Genomic DNA, 18,233 nt, shown 5'->3' on the forward strand with positions numbered 1-18,233 from the left:
TTTATTCTGTACACTACACAGAGAAAAAGGGGGGAGGCAATTCCAGTCTCCACATCCCCACATTGCTCTCTTTGTGCAAGAAGGGAAAGAGGCTCCTCCACTTCTCTATACTGGGGAGAGACTTCTTATCTTCACCAGCTCATGGTTGAGAGCATCCACCGGTTATTTGACTTAATCAGATTCTCATTTCCTTTAACCCCCTTTTCCATCAATCTCCAAGTTGTCTTTGTAAATCCATGATGCTCATCTATCAAACTATTACTCAATATCTATTAGTTTTCAACAGTATTCCAGTAAAACAAAGCTTAGTCAAGTTCTATCAAATTGGGTTAGATATGGAGCCAGCAAAAATGTGTCCCATCACCTGTTTTGATTTTGTTACCTATTTCATTAGAAGATAAAAGGGGGTATTCTGTAACATTTTTATTTATCAACGGATAAACAGGTAATAAATGACTGACTCAAATTCTAAAAACAAGCTAGTAAAATATTTAACTGTGAACCACAATGATCATGAGCAAAGAAAACTGCTCCCTGACAAGAACAGAACATATTGCTATTTGGAGAGAGGAGCTACAAATCTAGTATGTTTGCTCAAACAAAAGAGTCTGCAGTCAGCACTGTCAGCGGCGTTTGTATATACAAGCCTTCAACTCTGGCCATTCAATTCTCTTTCTCTCTTTGTTTTGTTGTTCCTGTGACAATCATCGATGAAAACAAACAATGTCATCACAATAATAGCATAAAATGACCAAAAGAAGATTAAATAAAACCAGCATCAGTAACCAATATACCTTTTTCTTGAAGAAAAATAGAACAAACATTTTATTCGAGAAGTCCTGCATAACACAAGGGCTTGTCACTATTAATACAGGAGAACATTTCACTTGATGTAAAAAATCACATGTTAAAGAAAACCTGAGACACATGAGTAAAGCCGAGCTCCTGGACAGCTTTGGAGAATTTATCTGGGTCTGCTCCTCCATTGTTTGGGTCAAATCTGCTTCTTACTTCCGCTATTAGAAGCCAACCACTGCAAAATGCTTTAAATAATGAGTGAGTTCGGTTCCGGAAACAGAAAAGTAAGTGCAGAAAGGTGGAAAATAAAAAGCAAAAATTGGTCTACAAACCATTTGTTGAGAACTCTACGTGCTTCCTGTAGGTAATTTGGATAGTTAACCCCCATCAACGAAAGACAGAAGACTGCAACATCTACTGATGAAGTATTGAGGGGTGTCTGAGTTAACAAAAATAGTGTGTTAAGGGAGATACATCAGCTGTAACCAATAGGGGACCAAATAAGGTCCAAATCAACAGGTTACTCCATTCGTCGCATTTTGAGGGATCCGTACAGAAACACAAATAAGGATTTATGAGAAGAAACGAAACAAGGTTGATGTGCACATTCCCAGTTCACAAGAGTTTTTTGAAGGATCCAGGTTCTCAACAGGGACTATCACACAAAATCAGGGTGTGATTCCAATTGACAAAGACATACAGAACTGCTTCTTATGAGTGTTTCCAGACTCTAAATAATTATAAGAATTTTAAGTTAATAAAGCAGGAATATGATTTTTTTAAATAATGAATTGCTTTGCATCAATGAACAGGAAAACCCCAGAAACTAGAATCGCATTCAAAATCTTTCAAGAGTGAAATCTTGGATCTCGTTTCCAATTTCAAACCATCTCCTCTAAGCCATATACCCTTTTGCCTAAGATGGGCTTCTCTTGTATACCCTAGGGCTCTTTATACGAGACAGTTTGCTTGGATAGGCTTCTCTTGGCAATGACTTGTTGAAGTTTACATGGTCGTACAACTTCATTTCTAAGTAGCTCAACTGTCATTGAACTTGCTTTCAGTTTTGCATCTTGAAGTACTTTTGCATATCATCTACCGATAATGACATACAGGACTAGCTACTAAATTGCCAAACCTTTGTCACAAATATCCTGCATAAAAGTGAGCCCGTTTTCATAAATTGTTGATGGGTTCTTTTTCTTATATGATACCCCTTTGAAGAGTTTACATTTTGTGTTATCTTTTCCCGTTCTTGCAAGTTTAAAAACACCAGCTACTTGGCATGGATCTTGAAATTTAGCAACTATGGAAACGGAAGCAGATTATAGTATTAACACAACACTAGGCAAGTTTGAGGAGAATATAGTTCCCACCAATAGAAATAAACTAGACAAAACTTTAAAGGAAACTATAACCAACTGTACTCATGTCAAATACGATAGTTAAGAGCACGTATAAATGTTACAGATCATGTAACAACATTCCACATCACAGATAAAGCTTAAATAAGAAATCAATACTACTGTCTGTGGATTAACAATTTTGAGTGTTTGAACTTACTTTCGACATGTCACATGCAATTACAGATGAGTCACTGGAGACAAGGTCAATTGAGAAGACTTTATTCTTTACACTTTTTGCAATTCGAGCATCTCCTGAAATATTGTAATTGAAGAATAAGATTACTATACTTTGATGGGTACAGGGTGAATTGCTTAAGAAGTATGAATACTTCAAATATTGAATTTAACAAGGAGATAATCACCACAGCCAAAATCAGCCACAACATAGGAAGGGCTGTGATTTTTAATCCATTTGATGATAATGTTAACAGGTTGCTGAGGCCAATGTGACATCTGCTCTTGATACCCTGTATGATACTAAAGACTCATGACAATGAGATGTAAGTCATGATATTATTTCTTCAAATAACATATCAAGATATATGTTTATATATAACTATCTTCTTTTTTGATGACCAACTAGAGAAAGGAACAAATGAAAGACTCACCACATCAAATAGTGTCGGATCCTTCTTAAAAAATTGAAGTGCCTCATTTCCACTAAAATTAAAAAAGGAACAGGATAAAAGAAAAGAGTGTGAATCATGATGTTATCGCAATATAAAAATCTGATATCTTATTTCACAATCCTAATGGAACAAACACAACTAAGCTTGGGTAAACTTGTTATTATGTGATAAAAACCTAGTTAGATATAAGAATCAAAGAGTTCAATAACCAGTAATAACCAGTAAGGGAAATAAAAAACGAAAGGAAAAACTTACTTGCATGTATATAGCTTCTCATTGATCATCCTAAAATGGCCTCCACGCAATCTAGACCTCATCTACATATCCGTTGACATTATTTTTGTCAAATGCACTTACACCAAACATAATAAATAGTAGATTCGAAAACTGAAATTAGTTCAAGCATTTTCAAAATCAGTTTTTGCCCTTTTATTCTCAAATCATTTACATTACAGCACCATTAATTTCCTAGTTGCAAACGACATCATGCTACAGTCTAGACTTTAAACCATGCACAGAGATGTTCCACGTTTAAACTACCTGTGACAAAACAGATGATCACCAAGCCCTTCTCCTTCAAGGATTAAAACCCAGTAAAGCTACAACTGAGCCCTCAAAGCAAATAGGGTTCACAGTTTTTCTTTTTTCCTTTGATTTATGTAAACACAAAAACAAGGCTTTCCACATCCGATAAAAACCTTGCCAGCGCCTCGAAATATAGTCCAACTCTGTTTCTTTATTTTTTTCTCTTTGAAAGATAACACTAGCCTAAATTTGATGAACCTCAGAATGGAAACAAGTAAAATAACGATAGGACATAAATAAAATCAAAACTTTACTTTATCGAGAAAGGAGGTGGCTTTGGTTTTGCGAAGAGGGTAGCCGAGGTTCGAGTTCGAAGGTCCTTCATCCTGACTCTGATCTTTCTTCCTCTGCTTTGGGTTTTTCTCTTTCTCTATTGGAGAAGATATTGCGCTTCTATTATCGGAAAATTTGGCCTTTCGTCGTGTCTTCTTCTTTCTAATGCCACTGCTAGCATGAGGTGTTATATTACTCTCCGCGTACCTTTTCCTTTTCCCCAAATCAACCATCTCTCCCTCCATCTTCAACTCTTCAGTAAGCTCCGATAACACCATAACTCCAAAGCACCAGAGAAGGCAGCAGCATTACCTTGTTTCACAGGCCATGTGGTAATCCAACCTCAAGATTGAACCAGCCCGGACCGCAAGTAAGTTCGCGCTTAGCAGCTTAGGGTCTATTTGGATTGCGGAGAAACATAAGAGTATGATCTCTTTGGAAAGGAGAATTAGAAATAAATGAAAACTTTATTTTGTAATAATTATTTATTATTAATAATAAATAATTATTATAAATATTTCCAAACAAAGTATTTTTATAATATAAATAAAATGTAAGAAATTTACTTGATATTTTTATCCATCTTTTAGCCATGATAATTTGCATCAGAGTATCCCAACACATTAATCTTCTCATTACGAGTGTAAGAAATATCATTGTCAGGTTCACCTTTCAAAATACTGTAAAATTCTCTGTGCAACTTCTGAATGTATTTTCCTTAGGTTTTTTATAAATTGACTTACAACTCCCACTGCTAATGATGTGTCAGGTTAGGTAACAATGACATAAATTAATTTACCCACCATGCGTCTGTATTGTGTTTTGTCCTTAAGTATATGACTATAAGAATCATGAAGGGTACATTGACCTCAACGGGAGTATCTACAAGTCGTGCTCCTAAGTGACGATATTCTTTTAACATATCTAAGATGCACTTCTTCTAAGATAGAACAACACTTTGTTTACTTCGAGCCACCTCAATCCCAAGGAAATATTTTAATTGACCTAAATCCTTTGTTTGAAAATGTGCAGCCAAATATATTTTTACCTATTCAATCCCTTTGAGGTCACTCCAAGACAAAATAATGTCATCAACATATACAACTAAAACAATAATCCCAATTTTTTTGTTTTTGGCAAAAACATAGAGTGATCACAATAACTTTTATAAAAAAACAAACTACACTACCATATTGCCGAATTTCTCAAATCATACTTTAGGACGTTGCTTAAGTCAATTAATGGTCTTCTTTAATCGATACAACATCCTTGTCTCTCCCTGAGCAACATACCCAAGAGGTTACTCCATAAAAACTCCCTCCTTTAGTTCACCATGTAAGAAGATATTTTTAATATCCAATTGAAACAAAGGTCATCCTTTGTTAACATCTATAAAAACCAAAATACGAACTAAGGTGAGTCTAGCAATTGGAGAAAATATTTCAAATATATAAACTCCAAAGGTGTTTGTATAGCCATTGGCTACCAATCTAGCTATTTATTGATCAATAGTTCCGACATCCTACAACAACAACGCTAATAGGTAGACTACAAAGACTCCACATCCCCCTAGATACCAAAGCATCATCTCTTCATTCATTAATCTTGTTTGATCACAACAAGAGATTGATAAACATTCCATTAAGATATTTGTTTGCTGAGTTTTGAAGACGAGACAATTGAACAGAACAGTGGGGGATAGGAAGGAAAGGAAAGCGTTAGGTTTTCTTGAGGTTGAAGATGACCCGGCTTATAATGGAACCGTCCAGATTTATCATTAAAGTAACACCCTATTTAGGGATTTCACATTTTGGGTTTTTTAATTTTTTAATGCATCGGATGGTGTGGATCGGTAAAGACTTTTCAACGCTGGAAGGCTGCGTCAATGGCGAACGGTATTTCAGGCGGGGAAATTGTCTCGGCTCGTCGACATAGAAATTTACGTTAAAGCCTCTGTCCATTAACTCTTCAGCGAGGCAATCACAGCCTCCGCCGGAGGCTGGTAGTGGAGCTTTTCCGAATGGTTTATCTTTTTCCTCCACTCTGATTTTCAAGCCCCGACAGAAAAAAATCGAATCCTTGCCCTCTCGTCACATCTTTGCCTCGGCTGTTTCTATTCGGATCCTCGCCGGAGCATCCTTTTCCCTACCAGCCCCGGCAGAATCCTCGAACCCTGCAAAAGCCTTGATTTTCTGGCAAAGTGAAGGGAACGTACGACGAAGATCATGACGAAGCAGATCGTGATCCGTGAGGCGCCGATGGTTATCCGGCGGCAGTCTCTCTTGCCCCGCCGGTCCCAATCGACTTGTTCAAAGATCGCTGAGACGGCAGGGGTGACTGCCGCGGAGTGCGCTGCCGTTTGCTGCTGTTGCCCATGCGGCCTCCTCGACTTGGTGGTGACCACGTTCGTGAAGTTGCCGGGGGGGCTGTGCTACAGGGCGATCAGGAACAGCCGAAGGAAGAAACGAGCGAAGAAACTCGGTCACCTCTCTTTGAAGCAGCTGGAAGTTGAGGACCCGATTTACCCCATCAACGACATCATCCCCTGGTCCCCGGAGAGATCACCGTCGGTTATCGTGTTCGAGGTGGAGAAGGAGATGTGGAGCAAATTCTACAACAATGGATTCTGGAGGAGCATTTCAGAGAGAGAACGACCAGAACAGTTATAATTACGTAAGAGCAAGCCCAAAAAAAAAAAAAAAAAAAACAGAGAAAAAAGAGAAAAATACAAGAAACAAATAAAGATTGCCTGTGCTTCAATTTTGAATTTGCTTTAAAATTTTAATAGTATATTGTTTATTTGATCCCAAAAAACGTCACCCTTCGATCGATTCTACTCGGCCGCTTGAGTTCTACTCGATTAATCCCGACCTCGAACCGAATTCGAATTCTAGGTTGTGTTCGTTTAGTTACATGAGCCGAGCTTGACCAAGCTTTGGGCTTGGTATTTTAACTATTTCAGGTCTTCTGGGTCATCACTCTTCAACTTCGGCAAAATCGGAATGGTAGTGAATTGCAAAGACAAGACGGAAAAATTGCTGCTTTCACCTGTCAATCTCTCTTCCGTTCCCACTTCGAGGGATGCCCTATTTCAACAATGCCATCTCCATCTTCATTGTCGAATGTCTAGATTGTCTGTTATATGTCTAGATTGTATGATCTATGTTTCTTTTAAATACACTAAACTTTGCATTTCATGACATAGGATTCAAGGACATAGTTCACTTGTGGTGATCATAGAAATAAGACTAGTTTGGTGTGCAATAAGTGAATTCTACTTTGGAGCACCGAGTGGTGGCTCCAAAGTCGGTCGGGGTATGAGATTTGCTCTTCTGATTCTTGGTTAGGGTAAGTGTTGTAGTTAATAGGTTTTAAAGACCGGAGGTCTAAGTCTTTGGATTTTCCATTTTAGTAAGGTTTAAGTTTGGGAGTTAGGGTTTTTGAAAACTCATTCTTCTATAACTCTTTCTTTTTAGGTTTTCACCATCACTGTGCCAGTTTTTTTGGTGATCTTAGCTATTACTCTAGTAGTTTAGTATTCAAAATAATATACCTTCATAGAGGGTACAATTTATTTGGCATATAATTTATGCAAAGTTCTAAATGTAAAATGAAACTCAAACCTATCTCGAGTTCAAGCTCAAACTCAGTTAAACTTCTTGGGCTCGAACTTGATTCCAATTTTCGGGTCGAGGTTGAGCTCGAATTCCCAAACTTATACTCGAACTCAACTCGAACATATACTGGTTCAAGCTCGACTCGACTCGACTCAATGACACCCCTATCAGTAATCAATATTTTTTTCCTATTTAAAAAAATTTGAAATACAAGCCAGTTGTTCATGGAGCCCATTCAAAGGCAAGGTCGGCCACCAGTAGATCTATGATTTGAAAGTGGGCCCCTTTAACCAAACCAACACCTAACCCCTCTTTTTTTTCCAAATGGCTTGACACAAACGGAAGATAGTCCATCTAACCAGAAAGGACATCTAATCAAATCTAGTTTAAGGTTTCAACCTCCTTCATTTTGCCACGTAATGGTATCAACAACCTGACCATTAACCTAATTATTCTGACTTATTTAATTTTTTTTAATTTTTTATATCTCATTTTTTTAAGGGAGAAATGATAAAAATAATATTTGGATATATTAAATCCATATTTAAAAAAAAAAAGATTCTGATTCCATCTTATACTGAGATGCAGCCAGGAAATCCCGTCTCTTATGCTAACAATTAGTGCTTAGTAAAAAATTAACAAAATCCCTGATTATTCTTTAATTAATGTGTTCTTTAAGCCTTATTAATCACGGTGGAGTTTTGGATTAATTAAAACGAGGAAAAAATTTATAAATTTCAAGGCCCACTTAAGCCCATGTACTGGCTCCTGCGCCAAGACATGGGCTTGTGGCTTATTCGTTTGAAAAAAGTTAAAAGTCAAACTGCTCCCGTAGAAAGCCGGCCAAATCAGAAATTGCTGACAGCTTTTCTTCTTTTGTAATTTTGTGTAAAGTGTTCGAGACGCGAGACTCGAGACTCATGAAGGAGTGGGGCCCAGTCAACTAACTCTTTAACTTTTGAATAGCTCTCGAGAGATTTCACTGACGTGAGATACGATTGAGACGCGGTGACCTTGGAGAGAAATAAAGGGAAAAATAAAGGATAATAGATTTTCAAAGAGTAAAAAACACAATGAGAGACACTTTCTCTCACAAAAGCAAATAATTTGGAGAGAAAAGAAAAGAAAGATAAATAAAGGGGAATTTTTTAATCATAAAAATATAAAATATTACTATTTTTTATTAATAATTAATATCCAACATTTTCACTTACAATTTTCTCACAAATACGTATAATATATTTGATTTTAAAATGAGAAAATAAATTAAATATTCTGATAAAAAAATTATTTTCTCTCTATAACGAATACCTCCATCCAACCTAGGTGATCAGCCGAATACAGCGTCTCATGTGCGTCTCGTGTTAAGGTTTTTGTGTCATGTTCTACGGCGCCTGTTAGAACCTTCGTCAGAATTTCTCTATGGGCTTTTTTAGGTGGTAGTTGCCGCCGTCATTTATACGGTTGTTCGTCCTACTCAGGAAAGTATTCCACCATGCGGAGTCCAGGTTACCCGTTTGCAAGCCGGAAGGCAAACGCCGGCCGCGATGGCCATGAAGACGCCCGCCAGGCCCCTGACGGCTCGGAGTTCTCATTGAGCTCCTCCGACTCTGGAAGTCTGAAGACTTCCTCCGCCGGTCGGAGAACTCCCAAAACGCCAGAATCGTCGGAGTTTTCAATCAGCTCTGCTGGCTCTAATGCGTTTGGCGGCGAAAAGTATATGCCCGAGCGGAACCCAATGAAAATCTTTGCTGGAGCGATAGTAGCGTGCTTCACTCCGCCAGAGACCAGATCGGGTAAAGGCGACCGGGATGCGGAGGACCTACGAGCTCGTTCTGGTAGTCTTTTTTATTTTTTTTTCTGTTTTTTTCTCGTGATTTTAGTTTGTTTTGGAGGATTGGATGTTGTTGTCGAAATTGAATTTTTAGTGGATGATTAAAATTTACGATTTCTAGAGTTCGAATTTGGTGAATGACATTCGAACTTTTCGAATTTGATGCGGAAAACCGAGTGTCTTTTACCGAATGAAAGGATAAACTCTTTGAATCATTAATTTTGTAGGTGATGAATGTCTGCTTTGCGCATAAATTCTATTGAACAGGATCCCTTTACTTTGATGTTAAGAGATTCTTAGTAAAAAATCACAAAGCAGGAGATTCTTCGTTTCTCAACTATAGGCTGCAAAGGTTTGATCCGTTTTTGCAGCGGCCAGAAGTTGTAAAATTATTGTATTACAGTTGATCTTCATTTTCATTTTTCCGAGATTCAACATCCTAGACCGTTGATTTTAGAATTGGAGAGATATTATTTCTAGATTTCAAACTAAATGGAGGAGAAGATAAGTTTTTTAGTAGTTTTACATTCCTGGAGAAAGCCATGTTGCCTCAGAATTTGACTATGAAAACATTGGTATGCGTACTATTCCACGAGGATAATTTTATTGGACCACTGAAGTTCTCATATGTAGATTTTGTTGACTTGTATTAGTTGCATCTGACACTTGCGGAAGTTCTGAAAGAAGGCGCTCAAGTAGAGGTATTTTCACTGATTCCTATAACTCTACCAAGACAGAACAGGGAGGTTTTAGATTCACAGTCTCTGAAATCTACAGAGCCACTAGAAACTTCTCCCCAACGTACAAAATTGGCCAGGGTGGTTTTGGGACAGTGTATAAAGGGAGACTTGATGATGGAACATATGTGGCAGTTAAACGTGCCAAAAAGGTCTGGAAGTTTGTAATAACTCATGTCTTTTATAGGTTTGGACTTTCATCAACTGTTAATGTAACCAGATACAACTAAGGTATTTTCTCTATTTGCTTACAGGCTCTATATGATAAGCATCTTGGTGTGGAATTCCGAAGTGAGGTTCAGACTCTGGCTCGTATCGAGCATTTAAATTTGGTCAAGTTTCTTGGTTACTTGGAGCATGAAGATGAGAGGATTATCGTTGTTGAGTATGTCCCAAATGGCACCCTTAGAGAACATTTAGATGGTAAACTTCTTTAGCATGATCATTGTGTTCATTTTTATTCTTCCACTTCATTATTATCGAGATTCTTTTGTGCATCAAAGCAGCAAATGAAAAATAATTCTATCTGATGCAAATGGAAATAATGATTCCATTGCTGAGGATTCTCAAAGGAATGAGTTCTTTTGATTTGTGTGTTGTTCTAGGTCATGTAACAGGGTTTATAAAAGAACAAGGTTTGCCTTGGTGAAATTTTTCTAAATGAGAGGCCTGCACATTGAGTTTGTGTAGGTGTGCCACCTGTGAATAATATGCAAAAGAGAGATGTTGACTTCTGAGTTATTACCCAACCACTTAGTGAATCTTTGGAGGATGTCATAATTGCTTACTTATGGATAGCAGATAATGCCAGCTTGATGAAGTTATTATAACTATACCTTTGCCGTGACACCAAGATGCATAATATTCAAGTTTTTGTTAATCTATGAGTAGCCCTGACCATATCTTGAAAGTGCCAATTGAAAGAGCATGACCTAGGAAAAAGTCATCTGTGGGCAACTGAAATTTTCTGGTAGGGCAGTTATACTCTATTGCTCATCAGTGGAAAATTTTGTAGATGGTAGAAGTATGAGCAGGCTAAGCCCTACATGTTGGTGAAAATGGCAAGTCAAGACATCCATTCTAAGGTCCCATAAACAAAAAGTTTTATTAGATGACAACAGTATCTATAAAATACTCACACAAGAAGTAGATGAATGGCTCAGACATGTGCAACAATCACCCTGAACTAGCTTTCTAAATGGATAGATGTGGTATTGGCTAATTACATAAAATATTTTAGAAGTTTGGATATTAGTTAATCTTCTCTGTGGCTCTTTCATTTTTCAGTTGCATAGCAAAAAAATGAATTTTTTGTCTTGCCTTTCTCACTAACGATTCCAATGCAGGTTTACATGGAACTATTCTTGATCTTGCTGCTCGGCTGGATGTTGCAATAGATGTGGCTCATGCTATTACATACCTCCATATGTATACGGGTATGGATTTATAATCTGGTGCTTGAAATTTGTTAGAAAATACATCCAGGGATATTTTGGTTATTTTACCCTCCAGGGGTAGTCATTTTACCACTTCAGTGGTTAATTTTATTTGTGTAATCTTATTCTGCATGTTAAATTATATCAATGGTTAAATTTTCCTGTACATAGGAAGTGTAGTTAGGGAGATATAAGGAGATTAAGGTTTATTAAGTGTATTGGGGGATTTTTGTAATTTGTAACTCAAAACACCTATTTAAGAAGTGTATTGGGGAATTCGTGCAAAGTTCACAACGAAGCCTTTCAGGCTCTACAAAAATTTCTTGTTCTCCTTTCTCCTTTTTCTCTCAATTTTCTCCTCTTTCTTTACCCAAATCTGAATTTTTACATGGTACCAGAGTAGTAGATCATTGTTGGGAGTATTCTACTACTTACCATTTTTTAAGAGGACAATCTACTGGAAGGAAAAAAAAACTACAGGGTTTTAATGCTGGTTCATCAAAGTTAAGTTTTTTTTTTTTCTTTTCTGTGCCATAACCTTAGGGATATTGGTCTTTATGAATCATTGAAGGATTCTTTACATTTTGATTGCCCTAATTGTGTTTTTTGAGATTTGCGTCACCCAACCCAGTGTTGGATGCCTACGTCATCACCCAATTGATACCATCTGTCTTAATTGCTACCACTTTGCATGATATTGGTTAAAATAACTGTGAATTATTGGTTATTATATTGTTGATGTGCGCATATCTTGTTTCTGTGCCTAACCATAATTGTGTGAGTGGGGCCCACCTTGGTGATAAATCTGGAAATTGTTTGGAAGCTTAAATTGGTTATTTTGTGATAAAATATTAGTATTATGGCTGAGATAGGAGAAGTTTATACTCCGGCTAAAGTAAATTCTAGGTTTGATGGAAAGGATACCATCATGATTGCTTTGAAAAAATTGACAGGGCCTAATTATTTTAATTGGGTTAAGTCTGTCAAAATGTATCTTAAGGGTAGAAATAAGTTAAAGTTTATCTGAGATGATCCTCCAGTGCCTCTTGATGATGATTGGGAGGCAAAGTACAGTCAGGCTATGACCTGGATTGTCAATGGTATTGATTCTACTCTTAGAAATCAGGTGATGAACTGTGAGACAGCAAAGGCTATGTGTCTATCTCTAAAATCTTTATATGTATAAGAGAGTAATCTTTCTCGAGTTTATGAGCTGTATATAAACTTTTTTGGGTTGAAAAGAGGACATCGAACTGTTACAAAATATTATACTGCATTCCTTGGCATATGGCAGGAGATCAATATATATATCATCCGTTTATTACAATGAAAATGAGTTGAGAAAATAACAAAATCAGCTGCTTGTTGCAAAGTTTTTAGGTGCAAAATTTTATGTTATTAAAGCCTAGGCGTTAGCTTCAGATGAAATCCCTGCTCTCTCTACCACTTTTAATCGGATTATGAGGGCTGAGAATACTATTGTACCTGGAGTAGGTAAAGGAAGTAAGATAATGGAAGCCACTGCTCTTAATGCTTCCAACACTACATCAACCCCTACAGATTCTTCTAGATGTAGATGTAGAGGCCTAGGTAGAGAGGGCCTAGGCAGAGGTAGAGGACGTGGTGATGGTAAGTCAGAAAGGAAGTGTGTTCATTGTGGCAGAAATAATCATTATTTTGACAAATGTTAGGTTAAGTTTGGGAAGCCTGCATGGGCTAATTCTACAACTCCTGATAGTGGAAGTGGGAGTTTAGATTCTTCTATGTCAGTTACATCGGATGCTCTAGATGAGATGCAACAATTGATACAGCAGTAGCAGCAGATTGCTCAGCGCATGGCCCAAATCTCTGTTGCTTCGACCTCAACATTTGTAGCTCATGCTTCTATCCCAGTTCCTAGTTCTGCCAGTGTTGACTCAGGTATGGCAGCTTATCATGTTCACTCGTCACTATCATGGGTTTTTGACTTAGGAGCCTCTAGACATATGTCAGGTATGTTGTCATTGTTTTCCGATTTAAAAGAGGCTTTGTGTAACAAACATGTTAATCTTGCAGATGGTTTTACCTCTCCTGTTCAAGGAGTATGCAATGTTATTCCTGCTTCCTTTTTGTCTCTTCAGTCAGCCCTTTTTGTTCCCAAGTTTCCTCTAAATTTGTTGTCAGTTATTCAGGTAGTCAAGTCAATGAATTGTTCCCTCACATTTTATCCTACTCATTGTGTTTTTTAGGATCTTGCGACGAGGAAGATGATTGGTTCCGCTTGTGAGAGAAATGGACTAGACTACCTGGAGAACCATCGGCAAAATAGTATTCAAGTGTTACATACTGCAGATCCTCCTCTACAATGGCACTTGCGGCTAGGTCATCTGTCTGTAGCAAAACTGACTCAAGTCTTTCCTGACTTTCCGTCTAGTTCTTCTTTTTAGTGCAAGTCGTGTCAACTGGGCAAACATCACGAAAGTTCGTTTCTAGTTTCGCCTCATAAAACGAGTCATCTATTTGAGATTGTACACTCAAACATCTGGGGTCCTTATCATGTGACTAGTCAAATTGGTCATAGGTATTTTTTTCCTTTATCGATGATTTTAGTAGGTGTACTTGGATTTACCTTCTTAAGGAAAAATATGAGGCTTTTGATGTATTCAAACTTTTCTTCAATGAAATAAAAAATCAGTTTGTTGTTTCGTTTCATATCTTGCTTATTGATAATGGCTTTGAGTTCTTGAGTCATAAATTCCAAGTCTTTTGTCAAGAACATGAAATTATTCATTAGACATCGTGTGTTTTTACCCCTTAGCAAAATGGCGTAGCTGAGCGTAAGAATCGCCATTTACTGGAGGTAGCTAGGACAATGATGATACATATGCACATGCCCAAACCTTATTGGGGTGATGTTGTTCTTACAACCTGTTTCTTGGTTAATAGAATACCTTCGTTTGTGTTAAAAGGAAAGATTCCCATGTAGGTTCTTTTGCTGTCCACTCCATTATTTGCTATTTCTCCCCGTGTATTTGGACGTGTTTGCTTTGCTCATGTATTTGGGTCTTCTAGGGATAAGTTCTCTCCGAGCAGTTAAGTGTGTATTTTTGGGGTACTCTCGTACACAGAAGGGGTACAAATGTTTTTGCCTGTCCACTAGAAAAAACATTTGTATACACTGTTGTTATTTTCTTTGAGGATGTACCATTCTCTTCATCTATGTCTTTACCTTTTGATCCTGTTGTTTCACTTGATTTGGCACAAGTTATCCACCTGTACCAGTTGATGATCTCGTTGGACCGTCACAAGTTGTCATTGTCGAGAAACCACTATAGGTATATAAACACCGGAAAGAAGTATCACCGCCGACTCTCTCATCGGACCATGACTCTACTTCATCTCAAGATCCTGAAGGTAATGATCTACATCTTCCTATTGAACTCAGGAAGGGTGTCAGGAAAGGTAAAGGTACGCAATATCCGTTATCTCAGTATGTGTCTTTTTGTTCCTTATCTGACTCCTATAAAAATTTTAATGTCCATTTCTACCTGCACTATCCCTTCTTCAGTGCAGGAGGCCTTCTCGTCTCCTCATTGGAAGTAAGCTATGGATGTTTTGATAGATCGGGACACTTGGCAACTGTGTGATCTACCATCTAGGGCCAAAGTTGTTGGCTGCCACTGGGTTTGCTCAGAGGGAAATGTTTGAAAGGAACACCAGGAAAAGGTCTTTTCTTTAGACCTAACAATCAAATGAAGATAGAGGCTTTCTCTGATGCAGACTATGTTGGGTCCAAACTAGAAAGAAAATCAACTTTTGTATATTGTGTCTTCCAAAGAGGAAATTTGGTGTGTTGGTGAAGTAAAAAGTAGAATATTGTCGCCTAGTCTAGTGCAGAAGTTGAATATAGGGTGATGTCTCACACAATGAGTGAGTTGATGTGGGTTAGGTTAGTCTCACAAGAGTTGGGCTTCAACCAGGATGAGCATCATGTTTTGTGATAATTAGACTACGTTCTTTATTTCAATTAACCCACTTTTCCATGAGAGGACTAAACATATAAAAGTGGATTACCACTTCATTCGAGATGCGGTGATGAAAAAGGAAGTAGTGACTCCGTTTGTTCGGTCTGGAGATGTCTTCACCAAGGCCCTTGGAAAACGAGAATTAATATCATTCTGCAACAAGCTGAGACTCCTGGATATATATGCTCCAGCTTGAGGGGGAGTGTTAACATCCAGCGGTATTTTTGTCATTTTACCCTCCAGGGGTATTTTTGTCATTTTACCACTTCAGTGGTTAATTTGATTTGTGTAATCTTGTTCTGCATGTTAAATTATATCAGTGGCTAAATTTTCATGTACAAAGGATGTGTAGTTAGGGAGATATAAGGAGATTAAGGTTTATTAAGTATATAGAGGCATTTTTGTAATTTGTAACTCAAAACACCTATTTAAGAAATCTGGGAATTCGTGCACAGTTCCCAGCAAAGTCTTTCAGGCTCTTCAGAAATTTTTTCTTCTCCTTTCTCTTTTTTTCTTTCAATTTTGTCCTCTTCCTTCACCTAAATCTGGATTTTTACAAAATTCTGTGTAGATTATTGGCAACTGGATTGCCATTGGGTGTTGTCATTGTGTATAGGGTTGTTGTGGTTATTGGACCCTTTTTGTTGTCATGTGATTATTTAGCTGAGCTATGTCTACGATCATAAAATCCTGACATATTGCCAGCTTCACAAAAAAGTAACCACTAAATTGTTTATTTTCTCCTTTGGAATTTATTTATTTATTTGTTGTTTCTGTTTTTAGGAAGTCATCTGAGAACAATTATGAAATTTCAGCTGCTATAGTTGAAGATTGTGCCTAATTGCTAGGTCTTTTTTATTGCTGTGAATTATTCTGTTAAGAATCTTATTTATGGATCTATGTCTTTGGCTGCAGATCGTGCTATTATCCATCGGGATATTAAGTCTTCAAACATCCTTCTTACGGAAAACTTTCGAGCTAAAGTTGCTGATTTTGGGTTTGCTCGCTCGGCTGAAAATGATACAGGGGCCACTCATATTTCAACCCAAGTTAAAGGAACTGCTGGTTATTTGGATCCAGAATATCTCCGTACTTACCAACTCACTGAAAAAAGTGATGTCTATTCTTTTGGGGTCTTGTTAGTGGAAGTAGTTTCTGGGAGACGGCCAATAGAAACAAAAAAGGAAATGAAAGAAAGGATAACTGCAAGATGGGTATGTTTTCTTGTCTTTTTCTTTTTTCTTTCAAACATTTCCATTTTCATTGCCTGTCATTTGTTTATGAGCATAATTTCATGCAAAATTTCTCAAATCCATCCGCTTGTTCCCAGTCTTTTGTTAGCCTATGCTGATCGGGGAGCATCATACAAATATGTACATGGAAAACAGTTGTAAGCTTTCATCAGTTAAGACATTCCTTAACAATGATCAACAACGAACTGAACACTAACTTTGTGACAGCTGACAAATCTACAAATCTGAACCCTCAACTCTAGGCGTTGAGGCTTAACCTCAATGTCTACAAGGCTAATCTGAAGTTGCTTCATTATTTATGGGATCTGAGGTCTGATACATGTCACAGTCTGAGAATGTAGAAGCTTAATTGTGTCATCACCAACCAAGCAATCTTTAGTTCATTCTCAACATCTGCATTAAAGTCCTTGTGTCGTCATTTTTCCTGTCACAAATTGTTTCTCTGTTTTTTCTGATGTTTTTCACTTTTGAAAGTCCTTTTGTTCAAAATACAGGCAATGAAGAACTTCACGGAAGGGAATGCAATTCTAGTTCTAGATCCAAAATTACCAAGGAATCCAGCTACTAATTTGGCACTAGAAAAGTTACTTGAGTTGGCCCTACAATGCTTGGCTCCAACCAGGCAAAGCCGTCCAGGCATGAAGAGATGTGTTGAGATCCTATGGAGTATTCGCAAGGATTACAGGGAGCTCTTAGCCATGGACGTTAGGTCTCTGTCCTCAGGATCCCAAAGAAATGTTTCAATGAGAGAAGTTTGATAGGCAGTGATGAAGTGGAAATCATCTTTGTCTTCCAATGAAACATTCATGGTAAGGAAACTCTGGATTTTGCTAGCCAACAGGGCTAGAACTATGGGAAACTGATCCCAGGTAGGAAGACTGGAGGTTTGTTAGCACACCCTATGTTTGTATGCTGCATGTCTGTAAGGTTTAATTGTAAATAAGTGTTTCTGTTTCAGATTTGTACATCATTCTTGAGGATGCAGTTGTTTCCAATTGTTGATGCAATAAATGTACATCATTCTCTCTCTCCTCTGGATTTTACTCTTAAATGAAAATGAAAATAAAGGTTGCATGCATTTGTAGGAGATTATATTGGCGTGAGGAGCCACTGATTTTTTTGTGGAGTTTATTCTTGTTACCTCTGTTCAGTAAACACAAAATGCCTCTGTTCTAGTTTACATTTTGTCCTCATACTAAACACCAAACTCCGGATTCTCCACTTCTTCCTTAACCACCTTGAGAGATTTGAAAATCCTTCAAATTTCACTTGAGTTCGAACTCGTCGTTTGCCCTAGTAGTAGTATGTTCTTCATTGCTCAACGTCTTCCTATTTCTACCGTTATTTCTACCGTTATTTCATCAGTCAGTGTGTTGCTAACAAAACATAATAGCAGTAAAAGGTAAGCTTTCGATTCTATTCTACCGTTATTCCCACTATATTCCTCTTTTCACTTTTCACTAAGTATGCGTCCCTTCTATATGATTAGAGCAGACCTTCAGGTTTCAAGTGGATTCTTTGATACCATAAGCAATTTCCACTTCAGGGCTGTGCAAGACTAAGGTTTTAATATTTCCATCTTCTTTGATACATGTTTTCACCATGGTTTTATCGGAGGCACTTTTCTATTCTAGTTGGTCTATGACATTAGCTATAGCCCA

General features: G+C 37.6%; 3 protein-coding genes across 3 annotated transcripts; 2 read left to right on the forward strand and 1 right to left on the reverse strand.

The window, feature by feature from the left end:
• Positions 1–376: 376 nt before the first annotated feature.
• LOC137944371 (ribosomal RNA-processing protein 8) lies at positions 377–4,044 on the reverse strand. Its single transcript, XM_068790034.1, has 9 exons — positions 3,673–4,044; positions 3,089–3,150; positions 2,813–2,864; positions 2,567–2,681; positions 2,362–2,456; positions 1,131–1,237; positions 919–1,033; positions 795–839; positions 377–695 (listed from the first exon to the last, which is right to left on the reverse strand). Exons 1-9 carry the CDS (start codon positions 3,967–3,969, stop codon positions 624–626), a joined length of 960 nt encoding a protein of 319 aa, XP_068646135.1. The 5' UTR covers positions 3,970–4,044; the 3' UTR covers positions 377–623.
• A 1,872-nt stretch (positions 4,045–5,916) lies between these two features.
• On the forward strand, positions 5,917–6,360 carry LOC137944545 (uncharacterized). The gene has a single exon (XM_068790229.1). It carries the CDS (start codon positions 5,917–5,919, stop codon positions 6,358–6,360), a length of 444 nt encoding a protein of 147 aa, XP_068646330.1.
• A 2,430-nt stretch (positions 6,361–8,790) lies between these two features.
• On the forward strand, positions 8,791–17,654 carry LOC137944110 (calmodulin-binding receptor-like cytoplasmic kinase 2). Its single transcript, XM_068789642.1, has 6 exons — positions 8,791–9,146; positions 9,796–10,031; positions 10,134–10,302; positions 11,226–11,315; positions 16,235–16,533; positions 17,067–17,654. The coding sequence occupies exons 1-6, from the start codon at positions 8,804–8,806 to the stop codon at positions 17,328–17,330; spliced, it is 1,401 nt and encodes a 466-aa protein (XP_068645743.1). The 5' UTR covers positions 8,791–8,803; the 3' UTR covers positions 17,331–17,654.
• Positions 17,655–18,233: the final 579 nt, after the last annotated feature.

Source organism: Aristolochia californica, unplaced genomic scaffold, assembly GCF_029961685.1.
Source record: "Aristolochia californica isolate CCGP_79_NKW_82.1479 unplaced genomic scaffold, dmAriCali1.0.hap1 SCAF_11, whole genome shotgun sequence".
NCBI lineage: Eukaryota > Viridiplantae > Streptophyta > Magnoliopsida > Piperales > Aristolochiaceae > Aristolochia > Aristolochia californica.